Source organism: Gallus gallus, chromosome 6 (assembly GCF_016699485.2).
Source record: "Gallus gallus isolate bGalGal1 chromosome 6, bGalGal1.mat.broiler.GRCg7b, whole genome shotgun sequence".
NCBI classification, from domain to species: Eukaryota; Metazoa; Chordata; class Aves; order Galliformes; family Phasianidae; genus Gallus; species Gallus gallus.
In genome coordinates, this window is record NC_052537.1 from 21,138,154 (window position 1) to 21,160,458 (window position 22,305).

General features: G+C 35.1%; 2 protein-coding genes across 7 annotated transcripts in view; one reads left to right on the forward strand and one right to left on the reverse strand.

The window, feature by feature from the left end:
• FRA10AC1 (FRA10A associated CGG repeat 1) overlaps nt 1–14,575 on the forward strand; it is a 28,615-nt gene extending 14,040 nt beyond the window's left edge. For 2 of the 6 annotated variants that reach the window (XM_040703109.2, XM_040703110.2), the window contains 7 exons: nt 1,978–2,023; nt 4,099–4,212; nt 4,935–4,977; nt 5,214–5,338; nt 5,948–5,986; nt 7,273–7,357; nt 7,760–8,545. In XM_040703109.2, the coding sequence (XP_040559043.1) occupies nt 1,978–2,023; nt 4,099–4,212; nt 4,935–4,977; nt 5,214–5,338; nt 5,948–5,986; nt 7,273–7,357; nt 7,760–7,802 (495 nt within the window). In that variant the 3' untranslated portion in view covers nt 7,803–8,545. Of the gene's footprint in view, nt 1–1,977; nt 2,024–4,098; nt 4,213–4,934; nt 4,978–5,213; nt 5,339–5,525; nt 5,697–5,947; nt 5,987–7,272; nt 7,358–7,759; nt 8,546–10,802 lie in introns of those variants that run through there. The other 4 variants (XR_001467220.4, XR_005861018.2, XR_003075896.3 and 1 more) reach the window with 4 other exon arrangements.
• The window catches only part of PDE6C (phosphodiesterase 6C), a 28,616-nt gene continuing 15,711 nt past the window's right edge, over nt 9,401–22,305 (reverse strand). Inside the window, 8 exon segments of the mRNA NM_204986.1 lie at nt 9,401–11,022; nt 13,620–13,773; nt 14,859–14,942; nt 15,076–15,150; nt 16,470–16,533; nt 16,827–16,934; nt 18,036–18,136; nt 19,924–20,011. Of these exon segments, the coding sequence (NP_990317.1) occupies nt 10,955–11,022; nt 13,620–13,773; nt 14,859–14,942; nt 15,076–15,150; nt 16,470–16,533; nt 16,827–16,934; nt 18,036–18,136; nt 19,924–20,011 (742 nt within the window). The 3' untranslated portion in view covers nt 9,401–10,954.

Below are 22,305 nucleotides of genomic sequence, written 5' to 3' on the forward strand. Positions count from 1 at the left end.
GGTTCTGGCTCCCTCCTTTCTTATATTGTGACCTCTTTTTTTTTTTTTTAATTTTTATTTTTTAATACTGTTGCAGAAATATTCTGTAAAGATATCAGCAGATATATGTCATAATGGATCATGTTGGGACTGTGAGGGAAAGAACGTGTCTGCTTTAGTAGCTAAAGTTTGCATAGATAACTTGGTAAATGGGGAAGTTGCAGAGGGACAATGAGAAAGTGTTTTACTTTTTATATCCTGCAGCACAAACATGCAAAATTGGTGCCAAAATATTGTTGACACGTAATCCTAAATGTGCAATATTTTTAAATGCAACACAAGCTTTTCAGAATTGGAATACCCTTAATCACTGTAGACCAACTGTTAAATCTGTTTTCCATCGTGAATTCTATATCTACAATTGTACTTTGCATTGTTTTTTCATTGAATTGTTCAGCACAGTTCTTTTTTTCTTAAAATTGATTATTTTTGTTTGACTGAAGCGCGAGTGGCTTAACTGGTACTTTAGACCACACTACAGAATGTAGAATAGTACAAGCACAGCCTGATCCAGCCTTATCAAATAGACATCATCACAATATGACAGCAGTACCTGATTGTCTCCTCTGTTTTGTTTGTTTTGTTATGTGAAAGTAGTAACTTTGAAAGCTTTATTTGTGTGATACTCCTAAAACCAATTCTGAAATTAGTGGACAGATTTCAAGAGGCAAATAATGATTGGTGTTCACATTTTTAGCTTTCTTAGACATATCTGTGTAATACAGTAGCTTATATTGCCGTTCTGCTCAGTTTTTCAATTTTAGTTATCATTTATGAGCCATGTTCTTAAGAGCCAGAATATTTATTACTCCATTTCTCCAGTGTTCTTTGAAACACATACTATTTCTCACATGAGAACTCCATACTGCTGCCCTACAGAGTAAGAATTGTTATGGTTTATTAAAAAAAAAAGACTACATAGATCAACAGATGTCTGGACTTGTACAGTGTTAAAATTAGATTTAAAAAAAAAAAACACATTAAATCAATCCACTATATTACAGAATGCATGCCACAGCATCTAGGAAAATGCACGGTTGTGTGGGTTCAGTCTTTGAGTGCCTCTAGAGCAGTGTCATATTCCAGAGGACGTTTTGGAACACAGGTGCAAAGGGCTTTGTGGCCATGTGTGTACCTCTCTAAATTTAGAAGCCTTCTCCCCACAGTTTGCCTCATCCTGCCCCTTCTGTGTTTTAACATGAAGTTCGGAATCTTCTGTGCCTTGCTTACAGAGCAGGAGAGCAGGAATTTTATTTCTGTCTTGATACACTCCAAGTAACTTTCAAATGAAATACCAGATAACCTTTTTTGGATAAGTTGTATGGCACTGAATTTTTTCCTTTCTTTCTACTTGTTAGTGAAAAGAGACTTGTTTTTCTGAGGCTGTTCTTGCTTCCTTCTGTCTTTGATCTTCTCACTGGATTACTTGGCCCTTAGAATGAAGCAGATACTATTGGAAAGCAAAAATAGTAGCTGGCTTTTCTTCAGGTGAAGTTTTTTGCAATGTAGAGGGAATATAAGCTAGTTTTTGCTTTTGTTCTTGCCCTAGGATGCGAGATGTGACCCATGGATTTGTGGTCATGTACCTTTTCAGTATTCTAGTGATGGCCTTAGTTTTTAGCGTGGACAAAATTGTAGTGAAGTATCTGGTAAAGCCAGCCAGCCTCTCCCAATTTCCTGTTTGTTTTTCTACGTGCTATGAAATCTTTCAGAAAGTTGTTCAGAATTAAACAGCATCTACTGGAATGACAATTACATGAGTAAGTTTGGGTTCTTCTGCAAGCAGAAGCAGGGAGATACTTTTAATTAACAGATAAATGAAATTTTAATAAGCACAATTTAACGAATGAAGCACATGCAGGATATCAGTTATTGAAATTAGTCTTTATATTACTGAAATTGTTGACTATTCACAACTAATTTCCATTCTTATAACAGTTTGGATTTAGATGGAGACATGAGAAGGAAGTAATTTCAGGAAAAGGTAATGCTCCCTTTCATTTTCTATTACATTTCACTGTGGCTATCGCTTTTATTGCTTCTTTTCAACATAATTTTCTTTGACTGTATTTGACAATTTATATTAATAAGTGTATCAGATGTTGATAAATCAATGTAACTTTTAACTTCCCTGTTCTATTCTGCATAGCTCTAGCAAGCATACTAATCTACATAAAGAAAAATTCTACATAAAGAAAAACAATAACTTTCAGAGTAAACTGGTTCTGAAAGCTTCAGTGAGAACTGTTATCATACCTTCCAGTCCCATCTCTAAATCAGTAACTTATTCTTGCTGATTCTCCACGGGAGCTCATTTCAGTGGTCCCCATTTCAGTGCTGTGGGGCATGAACTTTTCAAGTAACTGAACCAGCAAGTAAATTATATGAACATAGTGCTGTTCCTGTGGTGGGATGCTCGTACACATGTGCAGTTTTCAGCAGTCATGCATGCATGTGTGAGAAAAATGAATGCTGTGACCCTGTTGATTGGAAAAGGTCAGTGAACAGATCCTTTTACTACATAAAGAAGATAGAAATACATCACTAGTTTAAAAGAGTTTTACATTGTCTTGAATTATTTATGAATAATTTTGTTTATTGCAATGGATTATTGTGGATTATTTTCGGCTGCATCGTGCTTTTAATATCTGGTACTCCATATTGTGGGAGAAAGTCCCAAATAGAGTGTTGTAGGCTTTCTAATGGAATGGTGATGGGAAGCTGCCGCCTGCTGTGGTCCTGCAGCACTGAGCGGCGTTGCCTCCCGCCACGGGGGGGCACGAGAGCCCCGCGCTGCCTGGCGTGCCAGTTGGAGTGGTCACTGCGGAAGGACGCAGCTAATGCCTTCCTGTGCTCCTCTCTAAAATAAATTAGTAATAGAAATTGCTTTAATTGAAGTGTAGCGGAACGTTAATACCGTGCCTTAACCTGAGATGTGAATGGATGATGGTTCACATTTTAAAAAAGGAGTGTGTGTGCTTATTTTAGCTGGGACAGTAACGGTGCTGAGAACCATTGGGTTATAGTTTGGAGGGAACGTATGGTTAAGTTGTGTATGTTTGATTGCTTTGCTTTCCATGGCTTTCTCTGTAAGGTCATGTATAAATGATCCTGTGTGGTATAGGTTCCTGATAACCACACCTCACATAGTGTTAAATAGATTTAATGTTTATGAATTCAAAGCTTACAGTGTGAGTGTTGTTTTCTTTGCTTCAAGTGTTAGCAGTGCAAGTGGTTTTACGTTGCAGAACTGAAGTATCTGAGGACACTGGCAATCCATTAGTTAGAAGCTTAAGCAGAATGTTCCCAGGTTAATCGTTCACACGGTCCTGCTCGTGAGCCTATTAATGTAGATCCTTATCGCTAGCCCTGCAGACAAATTAGTCTTCTGCAAAGAGAATATATGAATCTCTAGTAATGCAGTGTGGGGAATTCAGTGATGTACACAACACTGATTGTGTGTATATTGTTTTAAAATTAGTGTTGTATTTAATATAATAAGCCCAAGAAAGTATTTCAAGCCATTGCATGCTTTTTCACAGACTCAGATTTCTTTTTTTAAGTATTGTTTGTCCTCTTCTTAAAAATAAAGTGTTTATGAAAAGTCACTAGAATACAAATAGCCGGGTTGACTTGTAGGTTAATAAAAATATGGACATCATCTTTGTGCATTGAATAGTTTGATGTCATTAGAGATGTATGTCTAAATTGCAACTTCCAATCCATCATGTTCTGATAAGTAAGTAATCACGTAGGACATACAGTATATCCTAGTAATAGCAATTTGTTCAAATTCAATATTAGATTGTTATTATTTTCCTGAGATCTTCCTTCCTCTATTCATTGTAAAAGACAATTCAAGTTGTTACTTCTTTGCAAATATGCAATATTGGATGAGTGTGATTGCTTTGTCACTATCAGTTATTGTTTCCTCAGATCTAATTTTAGCTTTAGACTTTTTTCTTTGAAAAAAAGCAAAAAGTAAAAGCTGAGCAAAACCAGAAACCCCAAACTTATTCACTTTAATCACTGACCCGTGTTTTTTTTACCTTTATAAAGGTCAGTTTTCTTGTGGAAATAAGCACTGTGATGGTGAAGAAGGCCTGAAGAGCTGGGAGGTGAATTTTGGTTATGTTGAACATGGTGAAAAGAGGAATGCACTTGTGAAATTGAGTAAGTCTGACAATATGTACATATTCTTAAAAGAAGACAAATATCATACTCTTGAAAAGCTTTGGAGTTAGACTTGGAAGTTTTGGGGGCTGAGGAATAGTAGTTTTTGCACACCTTCAGCTCAACTGATTTTATTTTTCATTGTTATGTTTTGTTCCAAAAGCTTAGCTTTTGGAAGAAATTTTGATAAATTACGTCTTTTTTTTTTCATGCTTCTTGAGTGAGATTTTTTTATTCAGTATATTTTATTCATCAGGCAGTTAAGCTGACAACAATTTACACAGTTTTTCTGTGTAAAAGAGGCATATGACGATTTTTCTTTTGTGCACGAAACACTCCAAGGTGGCAACACTTGGTTGCTGGTGAACCAAGATTTCAGAGATTTGTGCATCTTCAGTGTAAGTGTAGAACAATTTGATCTGTCCACAAAAATCCATGAAATTTGATATCTGTACATGAGAAGCACTGGTGTTTTTTAAGAATTGTCAGTGCTAAGCCTTTAAGCTTTCTCCAGGTTTTGTAAAATCTAAGGTTAGACTGTAAATATTTATTGTGCAATTTTTCTTAACCATGCCTACAATTACATTGGAATTCAGTTTTGGAGGAAAATCTACTGAAATTGGAAAATAGCGTTGTATCTAGTTTTATGTGTTTACTGTCAAGTCTTGTTAGTTGTGCTCATCAGATACATGACTGTGATGTTCTCATTCTCTCTTTTTCAGGACTATGTCCAGAATGTTCTTACAAACTAAACTTTCATCACAGGTAATGAACAGCTTTAGTATTTCCTGTCCTTCATATTCAGCTGTGGAGCTCAAATGCTGCTGTAGCACTTTTCATTTTTAGCTAATTTTTAAAAAATTTAAATAGTGATAAGTTTCAGAATTTAAGTTGCAGAATTTGACTGAAGGTAATACCTAAGATTTATTGATTCTTGAAGAGTATAGATACTAAAGAAGGTGTACCTCTTTTTTTTTTTTTTTTTTTTTTTTTCTTTAAAGGAGGAAAGAAGTCAAAGCAAGCAAGAAAAGAGGCACAGCTGTAGGGAACTCTAAACAACCAAAAATTAAGAAGGCAAAACTGTCTCATTCAGGAAAAAAGAAGTCAAAAAAAAAGACACATGGAGGTAACTTTAAATTTCAAACCTTGAATTTTGAAAATATCCCCAAAAAGTTAGTTGAATATGAATTTTACCATAGTTAGATAACATATGTAAATATGTAATTGTTTCCACTCTGTATAACATAGGTTGTCAAAAAGGTGTTTGTTTTTTTTTTAACCTAAGTAAAAAATAAATTTCTTGCGTTTTATAGGGAGGAATAGCCCTGTGAAAAACATTTATTGCAACAAAAAATTGTCTGAGTCTTGGGCATTTTATTAGATTGTACACTGTCCAAGGATTGGAAGTTGTATACCGTGTATACCGAACAGTTCTGAAGTATTGGAATTCCCTGAGACTTTGGAGTTGAAAGCTTTTTGGAAATGTAAGATAACCTTTTTGCACCACAGATCTTCGGATAACTTATTTGAGCTCAAACGGATGACCTTTCAACTCATGAAAAAAAATGTTTTTCCTTCAGTGTTTGCTTTCTTTTTTTGAATGTATGGTGTGTGTGTGCATGGGCAACATGTTTATGTGTAATTTATTGTGATAGATGTATCCTTTGTAAACACTGTAAGATAAAAGATAAAACCAAGATAAGCTCACTGTTTTTTAAATGGTGTTTATTTCTAGATCAGGTTTCTTCAGAAGATTCAGATACTTCAGATAAAGGTAAAGTATTTGAATATCTTCTGAATCTTCTAATATTTGATAAGGTGGTAAGAAAACTGTGTTGAAAACAAGCAGAGATAGATGGGTCAGCGTAATTACTTAGAAGTCTTGGAGGAAAACTAATGAATTTTGAGAAGGAAATGTTTTAAATTTAAGCAAGGAAGAAAATTGTGGGTGGATAATGGAATGAAAATAGTCATAAAAATAAGGGTCTAGGTTGTTCCAGGAAAGAGTAGAGGGTGCAACAATAGGTACATTGTAGACAAATATGTGCTGTGTAAAGAACTACTTTTCTAATGTAGTAACTACTACTATTCCTTTCAATGAGCAACACAAGTAAGTAAGTGTCCAACTCAAAATGTTCATAGGAGAACACTGGGAGAAGACACCATGCCATATAAATTCTAGGCTTTAGCTAGAGTGTTTCACAGCTACCGCCATTACTGTCTCAGAGACCCATCGCAGATGGATGTGCTGAGTCTCAGTGACTCCGTAGGCAGTGGTTATCTTCCCTGTATTTCAGTACTTCCAGTCCCTAGTTTCTTTTAAGATGAAATAAGCCTCATCTTTTGGACATCCTAATTCGTGCTGCAGACTCTTTGGAAGGCTCTGAGTGTTTCTGTTGATGCTCTGTTGTGTCATATACTTTTGAGAATGTCCTGTACAGATGCAGGAAGACCCAAAGCAGTTTTCTGCTTACTCAAATCATGCCCAAATTCTGTATAGAAAGTCTTACTGAAAGATTTAAAAAAAAAAATTTAAGACAGATTTCTAACAGTGAGATTTTAATTTTCTTTTCAATCCTTCTGTATAGTTATATGGAGCAGTTAGGCACTAACTGATAGTTTCTTGCAATTTCACTGATAAGTTACAGTTGATGAAAGTTGTTCTTCAAGTAGAAAGTAAAGTCATTGATTCATTTAACACCACAAGTTTCTATATTGTAATACAAATATATTGTAATTCTGGGTTTGTGATTTTGAAGCTTTAATTGTATGAACAAAGTGCAGTGCAGTTGTTGCGTCAAGATCAGCATTCAGACATGATTGTTGCTATGTGTGGCCAAAGTATCAGTTAATGATGTCTAAGAGTATTCTTGATGCTGTATTGAGTAAGATTGGCAAATGTTTTAGGTTTTATGTCATGCAAAATAAAGCATGTTATTTATTATCAAGGTTACAATGAAATGTTTCTCCTAGCCAACAACTACCAAAAAAAAAAAAAAAAAAAACCCTGATAAATTCTTTCATATTATATTAGTTAAGCACTCTGAATTCTTTTAACAGATTCAGATAACAGTGATGTACAAGATGGTCCTTCAGATGCTGATTTTTGGAAAGGCCCTCTACAAGAACCAGATGAAAAATCACGGTTAGTTGGAACAACCCATGAGCTTTTGTCTTGTAAACCATATTGTGACTGCAAAGGCAGAGACTTTTCCTGGGTATTAATGATAGCCTGACATCTAAAGTTGCTTTAAATCTCCTATATATTGAACTTAAGAATATTGTTTTGTTTTTTTTTAATTGGACATATATACAATACCAGGAGAGAAACCTTTATCAAGGTGCTACCTTACCATCTCTGCCTTATCCTGTGCTTGCTATCCTTTTAACTAGTAAATCCTAACAGTCAACTCATTGCTGTTGCACAGAAAAAGAAATGTGAAGAGTATGAGAACGTAGTGAATAAGTAAAAATTGTCTATACCAGGTACATATTCTAACCAGAAATCTGCTACATTTTTATTTGACGTATTTCTATTTTTTTACAGAGAGGAAGAGTTCGATGAATATTTTCAAGACTTGTTTCTCTGAAACTTGAAACTGATGTGGGTTGATTTTTGTTGTTGTTGTTGTGAGTTGTCAAGATGAATGTCTGGAAATTCAGTTGTAAGTAGGGACCAGAGACCTCTTCCTGACAGCATGCCTTTTCTGCAGTCACTCCATATGGACCATCTGGGTGAATTATCTTTGCAGAAGGCTTCAGGGCTGAAAGCTTTCTTTTTTTTTCTTTTTCTTTTCTTTTTTTTTTTTTTTTTTGTGGTAGGCTTGTATACTCATGCAATACGAGAAATGTACTTGAGAAATACAAGCTAAAGTTACGTGACATGCTAACATAAACGGAGGAAGAATGCAGAAAAATGAGAACGTAGTTTATTCTCAGTGCACCACAGAAGATGGCTGTTCTTTATTCTATCCCAAACTTCAGTTACTGCCAGATTTTGTAAGGAGCATTTTAGATTATTCTATTATTAGTTTAAAAACATATACTTCAAAATATTTGTATTTATAATTTATTGAACTATAGTTAATAGCTTTAAATGTATCAGTCATGTAGACTTTAATATTAAGATATGACTCTGTGTGGTTTCAAATACTCTTAGAGAAGTTCACTTTAGTCAAGCATGTATTTTGCTTGGAATTTAAGTAAACCATATCTGAAATGTCTCCAGTCTTCCTAAAAAAGTTACGTTCATTATGGCCTTGGTTTAAATTTTAGTTATGGTATGATGTGACTGATAATTCCACTCATTAATAAAAATCTGAATCGTTCTCAATGTTGTTGACATCTTTGATTTAATAAATAAATTATGTGGCTTGCTATTGGAGATGTACACGTGGTTTGTATGTTATCTGTGGTTTCTGATCTCCTTAGCATTGATTGAATGCTAATCCTTCTTTAAAGTGTAATCCTGAACATACAAGTAAAGAATGTGTATCATTTGAGAAACATACTGGATTCATCTTCATTTTCAAATGCAGCACAACACAAAACATTCTTTATTGTATGTTTCTAAAGAAATATTCTGCATGTGAATAGGTATGGCAGACATTTTCAGAAGAAAATTACTTTGGATATAAGGGAAAAACTTTTTAGAATTGAGTGTTCATGTAAAACAAGCTGAGGAAAGTTAATGTTGTAGAAAATATATCTTTATAAGTGCTTTCTACTGTAGATATATTTATAGAAAGTATTTATAATAAGCATTTTTTGTGAGACGGTTGCAATGTAATTATGAATATGTTACATGTACTCTATGAGTAGAGAGCTCTATTTACAAGTATTTCTTAACATAATTACATTTTAAACAATTTGTACTTACATAATAGATGACAGTACAAGGACATATTTAGGGTGTCCTTGAGCAACAAATAAACGTAGCCTTGCATGAAGGCTTCTTTAGGTAAGAAGGTGGATTTAAAGGTTAATTCTCTGTCATCTCACAAGCTTGGTTGAGAGCCAAATCCAATCTGCAGCAATCTGCTTATATGTATGCAACTTGCCCAAAAGGGCTTTTGTTGAATGTGTTGCTATATTTGTTGCTGCAAGTATTGTACACTAGGTGTGTGTTCTGGGTTAACTAGCTGCTTTGAGTCTTCAAAGTATGTTTATAAAATGGTACAGAATACATATTAAATACATCATTTAATACAGTATGAATAAAGTTACATGATTAAACAACTTTGGAATAGCTTTCTTTTGTATCTATATTTAATACAGAAAATAATACACGATATCCAGTTTTATGTCATAACCAAGTTTGCATAAAATACTTGGCCCATTTGTAAATAAGGATGTAATAAGTGGGAAACTGTGGATTCCTTTTAATTTTGAATGATAGCTGTACACAGTATCTATCTTTACAGCATTCTTAGGAAGGTATATAATATGACAAAATTTTCGGTCCTCCCTTCTGTTAATTCTGAGGGCTTTTCAGAGAAAAAATTGAAAGTGTATGATTCTGCTTTGTTTGAAGTGGGGAGAAAAGTGTTAGGATTGGGTGTCCTTGTAAAACCTGTTTGTTACAGGAGTCATCTCTGACCTCCAGATTCTCTTAGGTTTGGAATTGGTTCCACTGAATGTTCAGATACATGTGTGATATAGTAGCTATTTTCCTTCCTTCATCTGCAGTAGGAGGTGGCTTCATGGGACCTGAATAGAAGGAATGGTGCGAACTCTGTCACGCTTTAACAGCCAATGGTTTTTGTAGGGAGACTGTTGTTTACAAAGGGCTAAATTGTGTGCAGTCTGTCTTGGTTGTGGAAATGTGAATTTTGATGCGTTCTACTTGTGCTATTCTCTGCCTCCCCAGACTGAATTTGTGCCATTCATTGGTTTTCAGATACTAGAAAATTCTGTTCATTTTACTGCATTTTATAGAAGGTGCATTGGGAGTACCTAAACGTTTTAAATGCATTTGAATGTGGAACCTGCTGTAGATGTAGGTACATAGATACATAGTGTTTGTCGTGTATCTTTTTAGATTTTTAAAATAAAAAGTACTCAAATTGAGAACTGTGGCAGAGACATGATGGGCAAAGGAGTGGCTTCTCCAAGTGATGACTGTAATTTGCAGATTTACCCATGGTAGTTTTGAAAAAAAGTCTGTGCATCACGGACCTGCTTTTTATAGATACAAGACAGGGAACTGTCTTTAGCTCTCCTAAAGTGAAGGAAATGTTTGCCCCAAAACTGTATTTAGTATGAAGTATGATGGAAAAGGACAGAATTCCAGATTAAGGAAATACACATAATATAAAAATCTAAATATACAAGTTATTAAAACAGATGTTTTTTTTTTTGATTGAATTGTACATGATAGATTTCATTCAGTAACGTTACATAAGATCTATCAAAATTATTTATATTTTTTTCTGGACAGTATGCAGAAGTTACTTATTTTAATAAAAATACTGTATATAAATTGAGTGACATGAAAAAGTTTTAGAGTGCACATTTAGGTATTTTGCACCATTTTTTCTTCTGTCTTTTGATTTTTCAGTTATTAATTATAACTCTTTCTTTTATTCCAGTAAAAATTAATTCCAACAAATGGCAAGTGTTTAAGAGGATTGTTAAGAGATTGATCTAGACTATTCTATGCGAAGCAGAAATCCACTGGGCTCCTTGAAGTTCTTTCTAGATGTCTTTTCTGTAGCAGAAACAGTGTCTTTGAGACAAAGAATTACAAAACTATACATGTTTTGGATTTTCCATCCTCTCCACCTCCACCACCTCCAGCTGCATTTTCAGCTAAAAAACAGAGAAGAAAAGTAAAGTGAGTACTTTCTGTTACTTTCAGTTGCTTTAATTTCTTGTTTTAAAAGCATTGCTTTTGTGATAAGGATATTATGTGTGTTTGACTTTCTGAAAATGGAACATGTTTTCACTACTTGTTTGGGAAAATGGAGTATGCAACAACTACACATGCATGTTATATATACCTATACAAATATGATGTAGCAATTGATAGCAACATTTCTCCATGGACCAAACACACTGAACCACTCTTACTGGAAAGTTTCAGTACTTTATGTAAAGTCTGTCCCACACATACAAAACTGAGGTATGCAAGCCATGCTAAAGAAAAAAAACTCTTGAATTAATATCATCTTGGAAACTATTTTTGAAGGAAATGATACAATTGCTTTAATTTGACCTAGTTGTATAAACTCTCATCCAACCCTGCATGAATCCCTTGGTAACAACCAATTAAGACCGAGAGACTGTTTTTTAATACTTTATAGCTACTGATTCTGTTAATGTCTCTCTCAAATGATTCCACAGATGTTTATTGGTCATAGTTAAGGTTGTTTCAATGTAATAAATTGCGTTTCCAGATTCATTTAAGGTAAGATACCAATATTAGAATTAAAACTTACATTTGAAAGCTGTGGATCACCATGTTACTTAGGTCATTTTCGACCCTTTCCACCTGCATTGAAACATGTCACATAATCAGTGTCCTACCCTCTGTAATTTGTGGATATAATCAACACTATGTTACTAAATATGTATTTCATTTTCATAGTTCAATACTGTATTTTGCTTTCTGTTCTGAACTTTCCACTGTAGTGGTTCAGCAAATATGTTTATTTTGTTTTCTGCCTACTGAATGGCTCAGAATAGCCAGGTCAATGTGATCTAGAGATGACCGTGGTTCAGCATGCATCATATTACTGTTTGTATGAACTGACTCTTTAACAAAGGCATATATTTACATGGCCTTGATTTTGACAGTGTCAGATCTGTTCTTCACAAATATGCATGGTCTCATTCCAGTGCACATTTAAAAAGAGACAAAGTAATTCACTTACACTTTTTTGATGCCAATTATGATAAGCAAAGAAGTCCAGATCCTTAGCTCCTGTAAATCACTCTGTCCATGTTAGCCTATGTGAGGTGACTTGTGGGAAAATACTTATTTCTCTAAATCAGTGATGTAAAGGACTCCAGAATACCAATGATGTGAGATAGTCTTAACTTCAAGTGGTAGTAGTGGGAGTATCAGTCCTAAATTTGTAAATCATTATTTTATTTTTAGCTCAGAAGAACCTTATGCTTAAGTGCATAGGATAAGATTTTTATAACTATTCCCTTTGCCAAAAATGCAAATATGTAAGGAGGTTCCTGTGCAGGTCCTGGGGTGGTTTAGGTTTTGTTGGCACTTCTGCAAAACTCAGATGCTTACGTTCCAGTGTTCTTATTCAGAACCAGCTACTTCTTGAGCAAATGATGAGATTTATTGGCCAAAAAAAAAAAAAAAAAAAAAAAAGTGCATTTTAAAATAAATGTGGGGGAAAATGTGGTGGGCCCAATTCCTATGAAACTGTAAGTAGTGCAACAGTGTTTGTTTGAATTTTAGCCTACTAGCACTTACTGCATGAGCTAATTATTTTCCAGTTATACTTCAAATTCTGACAGCAACTTGATACGTAGCCTTGAATAACCTCTCTTTTAATGTGAAATCTGGAGAATACTCACCTATTTCCCACAGACACTGATTAACAAATAAATTATTGTGTACTCTTTTATGTTTTAAAGATGCAAAATACATGATTAGAATAAACTTTTCTTTAAACTAGCTGACAATAAATCATTCTCTAAAAATCACGTCTTTCACTTCAGCTGATCAGCAGAGCTGATGTTTCAAATGCAATACAGAATAAAAAATGTAACTAATTTCACTCTTACATTTGAGTTACACTTGAGGTTTTCAGTTTATATAAAACTCAGATTGTCATTTTGTTCATCATATGCAAAACCATACGTTCAATTTTAGGTCTTAGAAAGATTAGTGTTAGATTTGTACTATGAGAGAACATATTTTGGCCAAGAAACTGATGGTAGGAAACTAAAGCCAAAAGCTTTATCTCAAATTTGGAAGAGAAGTGGGGCTTTTGTTGTTCCAAATGCACACTCCATTCTCATCTCCTCCTTATATTTTTATTTTCAGCTTAAACAAAACACTGGAATACATTTGAGGCTGATACCATGCAGAATTTTGATACAACTCGTATTTCAGATGATAGTAGCATTCACAGATTAATAGAGTTGGTTAATTATGTTCAGTTTTATGTCTTAAGACAAAATAAATTTTACATTCACTTCACTTCTGTGATGGTCATGTTTTCTGTAATTGTTCAGCTAAGAAAATAAGTCAGTGTTTTGGATTTGTGTAATTTTGAAAGGTTACTCCTCTTCCAAATAAAGACAAAGCTAATTCGGCTAATTCATAACTCAGATACTGTTAGTGTAAAGAATATTGTAAAGTTTACCATGTGTGTGAATTACAGAGAGAAGAACTGCCAATATGAATATATGAATGAAAAAATTAGAAGTTATTTAACCTTTTTTGGCAGCTGCTTCTTCTTCCTTTTTCTTTTGTTCCTCAATAACTTTCATCTTCTCTTCGTATTCATCAGCTCTTGTTTTCCATTCAACCCTGTTGTTTTGAAGACCATCGAACATGGGTGTAATTTCCTTGTGAAATCTTGAGAATTCCTATGCAAGCAATTGAATTTAATGAATTAGAAATATGACAACTTTACCATACTTTGTAAAGTATGGATTTCTGGAAATGCTGCTTTGCGGAGAAAGCATTTGCTTTAATTTTTCTATTAAAAGTTCTATTAAAAATTCTATTATTTCTGTTTGTGTGCTGGATGAATTAATTTTAATTGATAGTTTGTGGTTTTGACTTGTTTGTTTGTTTGTTTGTTTTGCAACTACTTGTTCCATTTCTGTTAGCTGGTTTTCTATAGAATTGAAAAGAAGTTTTAAAATAATGCCACTGTCTGCCAGTGCATGTTTGCAAGCGTGTCTTTGGCCAAGCAGTGGTGGTATATTATTGAAAAGATTGTGCTGGGATAGTAATGCCATTTTGTACACATAGTGTTGGAATAGATCTGAATTATATGCTGCACATTTTAGTATCTTCCCTAATTTCACATTTGAAATTCTGGTTCATATAATAAAATTATAACTTTGATACCTGATATTTCCTGATATGTTTATCAATATCAGGATATAGAGAAAGTCTAGTATTTTGTAGTATATTCCGGGCAGATTAGGATGTACCTAAAGATGCTGAAATATTGCATGACTCTTTTCTGTGTAACATTTTGAGATAATGTTAAATGCTAAATGAAGATTAAGAAAGTTGACATTAAAGTGCTTTCCCGAAAATATACAATGGCTATGCTTATAGAACGTTGTAAATTTTCTGTTCCTTTATGTGTGCCAATAACTGATTTCTGTAACCATCTACATGTCACATATTTATATTAAATGGGACTTTAAAGAACCAGGGCTTTCTAATTCAGTCTTTCAAGGAAGGTAGTAACAATAACTTAGAGCCCTCAAGTTACACTGAGATCTTCTCTTGGTAACCATGTCTTGAATTTGCTTTGTAAGAGCAATTTCTTCTAAATCTAAAAGACTGAAAAAAATGTGGTGGTAGTAATAGCAGTTTACCCAATAAATAAGAATCCTTCAACTGTCTAAAAATTTTTTAGTGCAACTGTTGGTCATTAGTTGTTCCAGAACTACTTCAGTGGGAAAATAAACAAACAAAAAAATGTTCTTACCTTGTACACAAATGTGCACACAAAATCTATGAAACCAACTTGGAGCTTAGGTAGTTCATCACCTTTGTTTCTGTCCATCATGGGCTAGAACAGAATAGCAGTAATTTAGATCATGCTTTTGGTTATAATGAACTAATAATAATTGTGGACCATCATCTGTACAGTAATTAAATAACAGACAATATTGCTTAACACAGTTAAATTATTTTGTGCTTACAATTGGTTGTTGCTGTAGTACCGTTCGTTCCAGGTCACCTTGCTCCCAAAATTCATTTGCAACCATGAGGGCAACCTGAAAAATATAATTCAAAGGAAATGTAAGCCATAAACAGTAGATCTGAATGAATAAATAAATGAAGAAAGGTAAGAACAAGGCTTTCCAGGAAAAAAAAAAAAAAAAAAAAAAAAAAGGTTACTGTTTAAATAAACATATTTTCGATTTACCACTTAACTGTTATTACTAACTTCACATCCACAAAAGAGGATTTATTTCTTACTAGCTGTGTTATTTCTGAGTAGCTTAAAAAGTTCTCCAGAAATAGGGAGTTTTAGTCAAAGACAATAGAATTCTACCATTTAATCCTTATTGAGAGTTGAGCACTTCTCAGGAATTGTAAACGCTTTCTGGTGTATTTAAGGCTTTCTCCAGCAAATAATTATCTTCCATTTTTACATGCTGGTGCACACTATCTAAAAGATAGATTTGGGAGTTGAAATTAGATGATCTCTAAGGGACAAACCCAAGTCAATCTATGATTCTATGTTTTTATGATTATCATTAGCAGTACCATGACAATATTAGCAACACAACAGAATCTATTAGTTCCTGTGATTCATAAAATCTTAGAATCATTGAATGGCTTGGGTTGGAAGGGACCTTAAAGCCCATCCAATTCCAAACCCCCTGCCACTGGCCGGGTTGCCACCCACTAGATCAGGCTGCCCAGGGCCCCATCCAACCTGGCCTTTAACATTGATGTGGCATCCACAGCTTTGCTAGGCAGTCTGTTCCAGTAACTCACCACCCTCTGAGTAAAAAATTTCCTCCTTAGAAATTACTCCACAACCATCTTGTGTTTTGATTATGCATTTCTAAAACCTATACCTGTAAAATTAATGGATGAGTTTGAGCGTGATGGTCAGTAAGTACTGAAGTATTTGAAGTATTTAACTGCAAGGCACTGTCACGTATTACTGAATTTATTCTTAGCATGATTAAACTACTTTGAAGCAGCACCAAGATCTACAGAATAGGCACATTTAATTTAATCTTTTCTGTTGTGACATCTGTACCTTAGAAATACCTGAAAAATAGCAAAAGTTGGATTACACTAATATAGTATAGTAACATTTAACAGTAGCTAGAACAGCTGACAGATTTGGGGAGGGCAGTTTTAGCTGACTGACAAGTAGAAAAGGGGAGATAGCCCTTGTACTCTTAGTGACAGAAACAGGGAGGTTGATTTTGAGAAAGGCACTTGGGTGCAAATAGTTATATGCCTAACAAATTATAATAAGTAATGTGGGTTTTTTTGTTTGTTTGTTTTTTCATGACATCAGGCACAAGTGGGAAGGATTAAATACAGGATTATCTGTTTGAAAAGTACTTACCTTGCTTTGCACCTCCCAAGGCTTGGTTATAGCAGACAAGTCGCATCCGGTCATCATCATAGCCCTTTGAAAGCAAAGGGTAAAAATAATTAGAATGATGAAAGAAAAAAAAAAACAAAAAACAAATAAAAAGCAACAACAACAAAAATCCACCAACAAAGGATCCATGTTTTAAGCTGTTTAGATACACAAGATGCAGTTAGATGCACCTTCTGAGAAGACTTATTTAAAATCATGGTTATGCTCATCATCAGATGATAACAACAAATCTCAACTTGCATATCTAGATGTCCAAATAATTTTGAAATCTGTTTGTAGTTAACTGATTGAATCAAGAGCAAGATATTAACCACCTACATGATGACTTCTTTTTTGGTTGGGTCAATAGATATATATTTAATTGCCTCCTCTTCTGTTTCCATTTTTTCAATTGCATCCACAATCTTTTGAAACATAGTCCTTTTCCTGTGAAAACATACAGATAAACCATACATTAGTAAACAAAAATCCTGCATTATAAATAAAACAGAAAATAAATCCCATATTTTTCATACATATGTATTTCCAAAGTTGCATCCTACTCATAGTAGTCTCAAAGTGACACCTTTTTCCCCCTGAACTCCAAGTTTCCAATTAAGCTAACACATTTATATTTTGCTGTATACCCCTGATGTATGAAGCACTATTTCAAACTTTCTGAGAAAGATCCACATAACAAATTTCCTGACTCTGCATATTAAACTGTTAGAAGTGACATTAATGTTTCTTTAGTATTACGTTTTCCTTCATAATATTCCTTCTAGTATTGCAATTAATTCAGAAAAGAGAAGGAAATACTAACAACTGTCCCCTCAAATATCCTAAAAAATCCCTGAAACTTGACTGAGAATACTCTGAAAAATCTGTCTTGTTACTGCTTAATGAATCTTTTAATTTGCATCCCAAATGAAAGAAATAATGGGGTTAGTTTTCATTGAGATTTAGTAATGGCCACTGAACATCTAACTGAACTGTTTCCTGTCTCCTAGCTTTAAATCATCCCACTCATGAGACATCTGCACTAACAAACAAACAAACAAACAAAAAATAGTCTCAATAACCTTTACAAAAACATGTTATGTTAGTAAAGTTGGGTGGATATTTTTTTCTTTGAGGTCTTTGGCATATTTAGCACTGGGATCAGTTGATGTCTGTTTTTAACCCAGAATCTCTATTTCTTTTTCATAAGCATGCTCCTGTTCAGTATGAATAATTGCAGTATGGTACACTAAATATCACACATGCAGACAACTTTATCATTGGGCTACAAAATTTACAACTCAGAAATATATTTGCTGTAACTTAATGCATATTTGAATTACCTACTAAATGTATACAAAGTATTACAGACACGTTTTGAAATGTGAAAATAAGAATGTCTTGGTTTTTTTTAACAAGAATTAGACTTACTAAAAGCAATTTAAAATACAGCTCTGTACTCTGCATATAACAAGCAAAAACTACAGCTGTAAATAGTATAGGACTGACATTTTTTCAGTAGGAAGTTACACAGAATTTAGTACTTACTTGAAATACAAAGCCAAGTCAGTTGCTATTATTGCAACTTCAAATAAGTGTAGAACGGTTTCAAACTGGCGCTTATTTAGGTTCTGGAAGATGTTTAAACTCTGCAAGATGGAAAGTTTACGAATTCAATTCCTCTTATAAAACTGTCTTTGGTTTGTACTCTATAGGCTGCCCCATAGGACGGTATATCAAAACTGTGCGTATGGTCAACTATACGCTCTAAATCAAAATAATGCTACAAATGAACAGTTCTTCAAAGGTGGCCTTCATTCAACAGTAGTTCTTAAGCTTTTAAATACTGTTATTTCTGTCAGTTACAGCTGCAGAAATGTCTGAGACTGAAATACAAATAAGCACATCCCAGTGTATATTTTTCACAACCATATCATATATACTAAGCAAATCTTTACCACCTTTTATGAGGAAAGATGGAAAAGTGAAAAATGTTTTTGAAAAACAAAAATGGGACCAGCTGGCACAGAAACTGGGAGAGAGAACTAGAAATAGTCACACTGGGACTGCATGGAATCATTAAGACTGGATGGGATCAGAATAAATGGCTAAATACTGTGTAGGGAGATCCAAACTGCTGCTTCCAGAGGCTGCATAAATAACTAAATTCATATTGACTTGGTCTGCTATTGTTACATTTAAATTAAAACCAAATAAAATCACCCATATTCTATATAATTCATCAAGAAATGGCTGCTTTGCCTTATTTCTTTGCCAGTCAAATCCATGGACCTGAGAGTTTTTCTAGAGCTCTTCTTCCTGTTAGCCTAGCTCAGCACAATTGCCTGTGGTGTTATTAGGGCCCTGCTTCTGTAAAGTGCAGTGTCCTTTTTTCCAAGCAAAGGGAACGGAAGCACCACACCCCGGTTTTCCTTCTTTTCTTAACTGAGCAGAGTGTGGGCATTGTGGTCCCCCTGTTCAGCACCTTCAAAATCCTGACCATCAAAAATCAATGGTTGTTCCCCAGCATCTCACATTTGAAAAAGTACACCATCTCCATCAATAAAGGTAAATTATTTTATTTACTTTTTTTTTTAAAGTAACATCTGTTTTGTGGATGTTTTTCTGAGATGTGGAAGTGAGTGCCTACCACACTGCTTGCTGCAAGAAGTGGGATGGAAGGGCCCTGATATTTCAGGTCTACACAGTTAAATCTTTTTATTATTTCCCTGAGAAACAATATCTAGTAAATAGTTATAAATAGATTTTTTGCTTGTAGCTAGGACAGAGCCAGGCACTGCTGAGGGAGGAATGGCTGTCCCATGCAAGAGGTACAGGGCTCTGCAGGGCCGACATTTTGTTGAGCCTGAGGGGAGCAACATGGCGCCGCTGTAGCCCTGTGGGAACACCTGTGCCCACCCACAGAGCAGAACTCTGAAATGTGGTAGTGAAAAGGGGGAAAACCACTTGAGGGTGGCAGAAGGGAAAGGAGAAAGCATCTGCCTAATTCAAGAGAGACATGCAGTGGGAGCTGCCACAGAGCCATGATGCTGCCTGACCTATTTTAGTGAGACGGGGGGCAGGGCCTGGTCTGGGGGGTGAGGACACCCTACATAAACAGCTGCATCCATTTGTTCCTTCCTGCCAGAGCCAGCAAATGAACTCAGACCTGACCCAGGTGTAGCTGTTTAATTACAGTACCTTCTGTTTTCTACACCAACTGCAGCTGTTTGTGAGAGGCATGTGAGTGAGGCCTACGGGACAAGCTGCTTTTCTCTAAAAGTGGACAGTGAGTAAGAATTTGGTTTAAACTTCTGAATTTTAGCATAATTTCTTAATCTGGAGTTAGATAAATGAATAAGACCTGTCAACAATTTGTGATTTATTTGGATCTTTTGTGTTGATTGCTGTAAATAGAAGATTCATGCAAACATACCTCATCTTGCAGTAGGGTTTTACTGTACTCTAGGTGATGTCTTTCTAAAATGGAAGAGCCATGAAGCTTTGCTAGTGGAGCAGCTGATCTGTTAAAAAAAGACGTAATAGTATTTTAGAGGCAATATTTGTGATTCAGAATTCAGATTTTTTGGGATTAAAATGCTTCTGCTATTGATCTGCTTATTTAGTAGCTTAATATATATCTTAGGCACTAGTATGAGGCAGAGCAAGAAGTATGTTTTCCTGCCTTCACTCTTGTGATGGTAAAGACAGAAGTTAAAGATTTCAGTGCCTGCTGAAAATCAGCTGTATTTTTTAAGATCTCTCTATTTAATCTTGCATGTTCCATTTTGCTGTTTGTTTAATTTACACGCTTTCTGCATATCTTAAAAATAATCTTAATCTATCTTTTAGTATTTGTTGTGTGGTGTGACTTTTATCTGTAATTACTGTGGAGCATGTCCCCTGTGATTCTAACTTCATGTAAGTTGAATCTGAAGTAGTAATATAATGGAATTTGATTCCTCTATCCCTTTGGCTCCTCCCTTCCCCCAGAATCACTGATTTATGAACTGTGCAAGTCCCAAGTGCTCAGATGTGTTTAGTCTTATCACAGAGCTCAAAGAATCCCTCTGACCTTGGGCTAATCTTCAAGGTAATTCTGGTTCAGACTACAGCAGTGGGAGGAAAGGAGAAATGTTCTATCTATGGTCCAGGTTGTTCTCTGTGTTGAGAAGTGTATTTTCCTCCTTGCTTCCCTTGCCTAAAAAAACATTTCCTGAGATAAACTAAGGTGTATTGGTATAGGCTACCTGTGTTTTCTGCTTTTGTAGATGAGGTTGACTTCCAGGCTGTAGTGATAAAGCTGATGGGTTTTATAAATAGCTTTACTGTGTATGACCTCAAGGAGAGGGCTTTCAGCTAGGGAAGACCATGCTAGGAAGATTTTAAAACCCCTTAAACTTATTTGGATGAGAGGCAGTCAGCTGAATAAGAATCAGCATCTGTCATTCTCTCTCTCCTACGTCACCTGGAGAATCCCAGAGAATAATCAGCAAATCCCCTAACGTCACTGCTCCAGCATGTGGTCTGAAACTCCTCTCCTGCGCTGAGTGTGTCTAAGGACAGAGGAGGAGGATGAATCATTCTGGAGATGCGGTTAGTGGAAACAGTACTCTCAGAAAATTGTGGTTTGAATCTCCTGGCCCACATGACATTCTGAGAATCCTGTGTTCTCTGGCTAGCACACAGAAGAGCTACCAAATCACTCAAAAGACTAAACAATAGATTGCTCACTTTACAACAGTGGGCCTCACCGTAATCTGTAAAGCTGTAATAAACAGGTAAATTTAAAATAATATGGATTTATATTGTTTCATTATGAGAATCTACTAACAACAAGGGAAAGATTACAAAGAAGCCTTTTTGTACATTTAGAACGCAAAGGAACATGAATTGCAAAGCTTAACCTCGTGGTATATAACTTAGTGGCATGTAATCCCTGTGGCAGAAACCAAGCTCATAGTTTTGAATTGTACTTAATGTGAGAAGATCGTATCTCGGGAAAGGACCTATGTCAATCAGTAAACTCACTGGAGGGAGCAAAAAAGCTAGGTAAATCAGCCAGTAGAACACTGAGAAAAGAATGCACCTAAGTTCCTGTCTCTTTCTAAGCTGGTCTTTGTATATTCCAGATCTGGAATCCGTCTCCAGAAAAATGCCTTTACCCTATCTTGAAAGATAAATAAAAAACTCCAGTTAGGCACTTTCTACTCTTTTTACTAATTTTGACTTATCACTAGTGTAGCAAGACAGAGCGCTAAAGTTTAATTTTGGAACTTCCTGACTAAGGCAGTCAGATAAGTTATAGGAGTTCGTCTGCCATATGCTTAGATTGTCTTTAGAGATTGATGAGTCCTTCTTTTTAAAATCCTAAAAATTCCTTTTTGCTTCCCATGATAGTGAAAACAAGTGACTATCCTAAAAATGAATTGCAACTCCAGCAGATCCTTCTAAGATTCTGCTTTTGAGGTTTGTCATTGCTTCAGTTGCCATGACAAATTCTCAGAGGCAGAAATCTAATGTATGATGAATGTCAATCATATAATGGCTTAGGTTGGTGGAGACCTTGAAGATCATCTAGTTCCAACTCTCCTACCATGGGCAGGGTTGCCACCCACTAGATCAGGCTGCTCAGGATCCCATCTGACCTCGCTTTTTGTGCTTCCAGGGATGGGGCATCCACAGCTTCTCTGGGCAGCCTGTGCCAGTGCCTCTGAGTAAAAAAATTCCGCCTAACATCTAACCTGAATTTCCCCTCTTCTAATTTAAAGTCATTCCCCCCTTATACTGTCATAATCAGATCATGTAAAAACTTGGT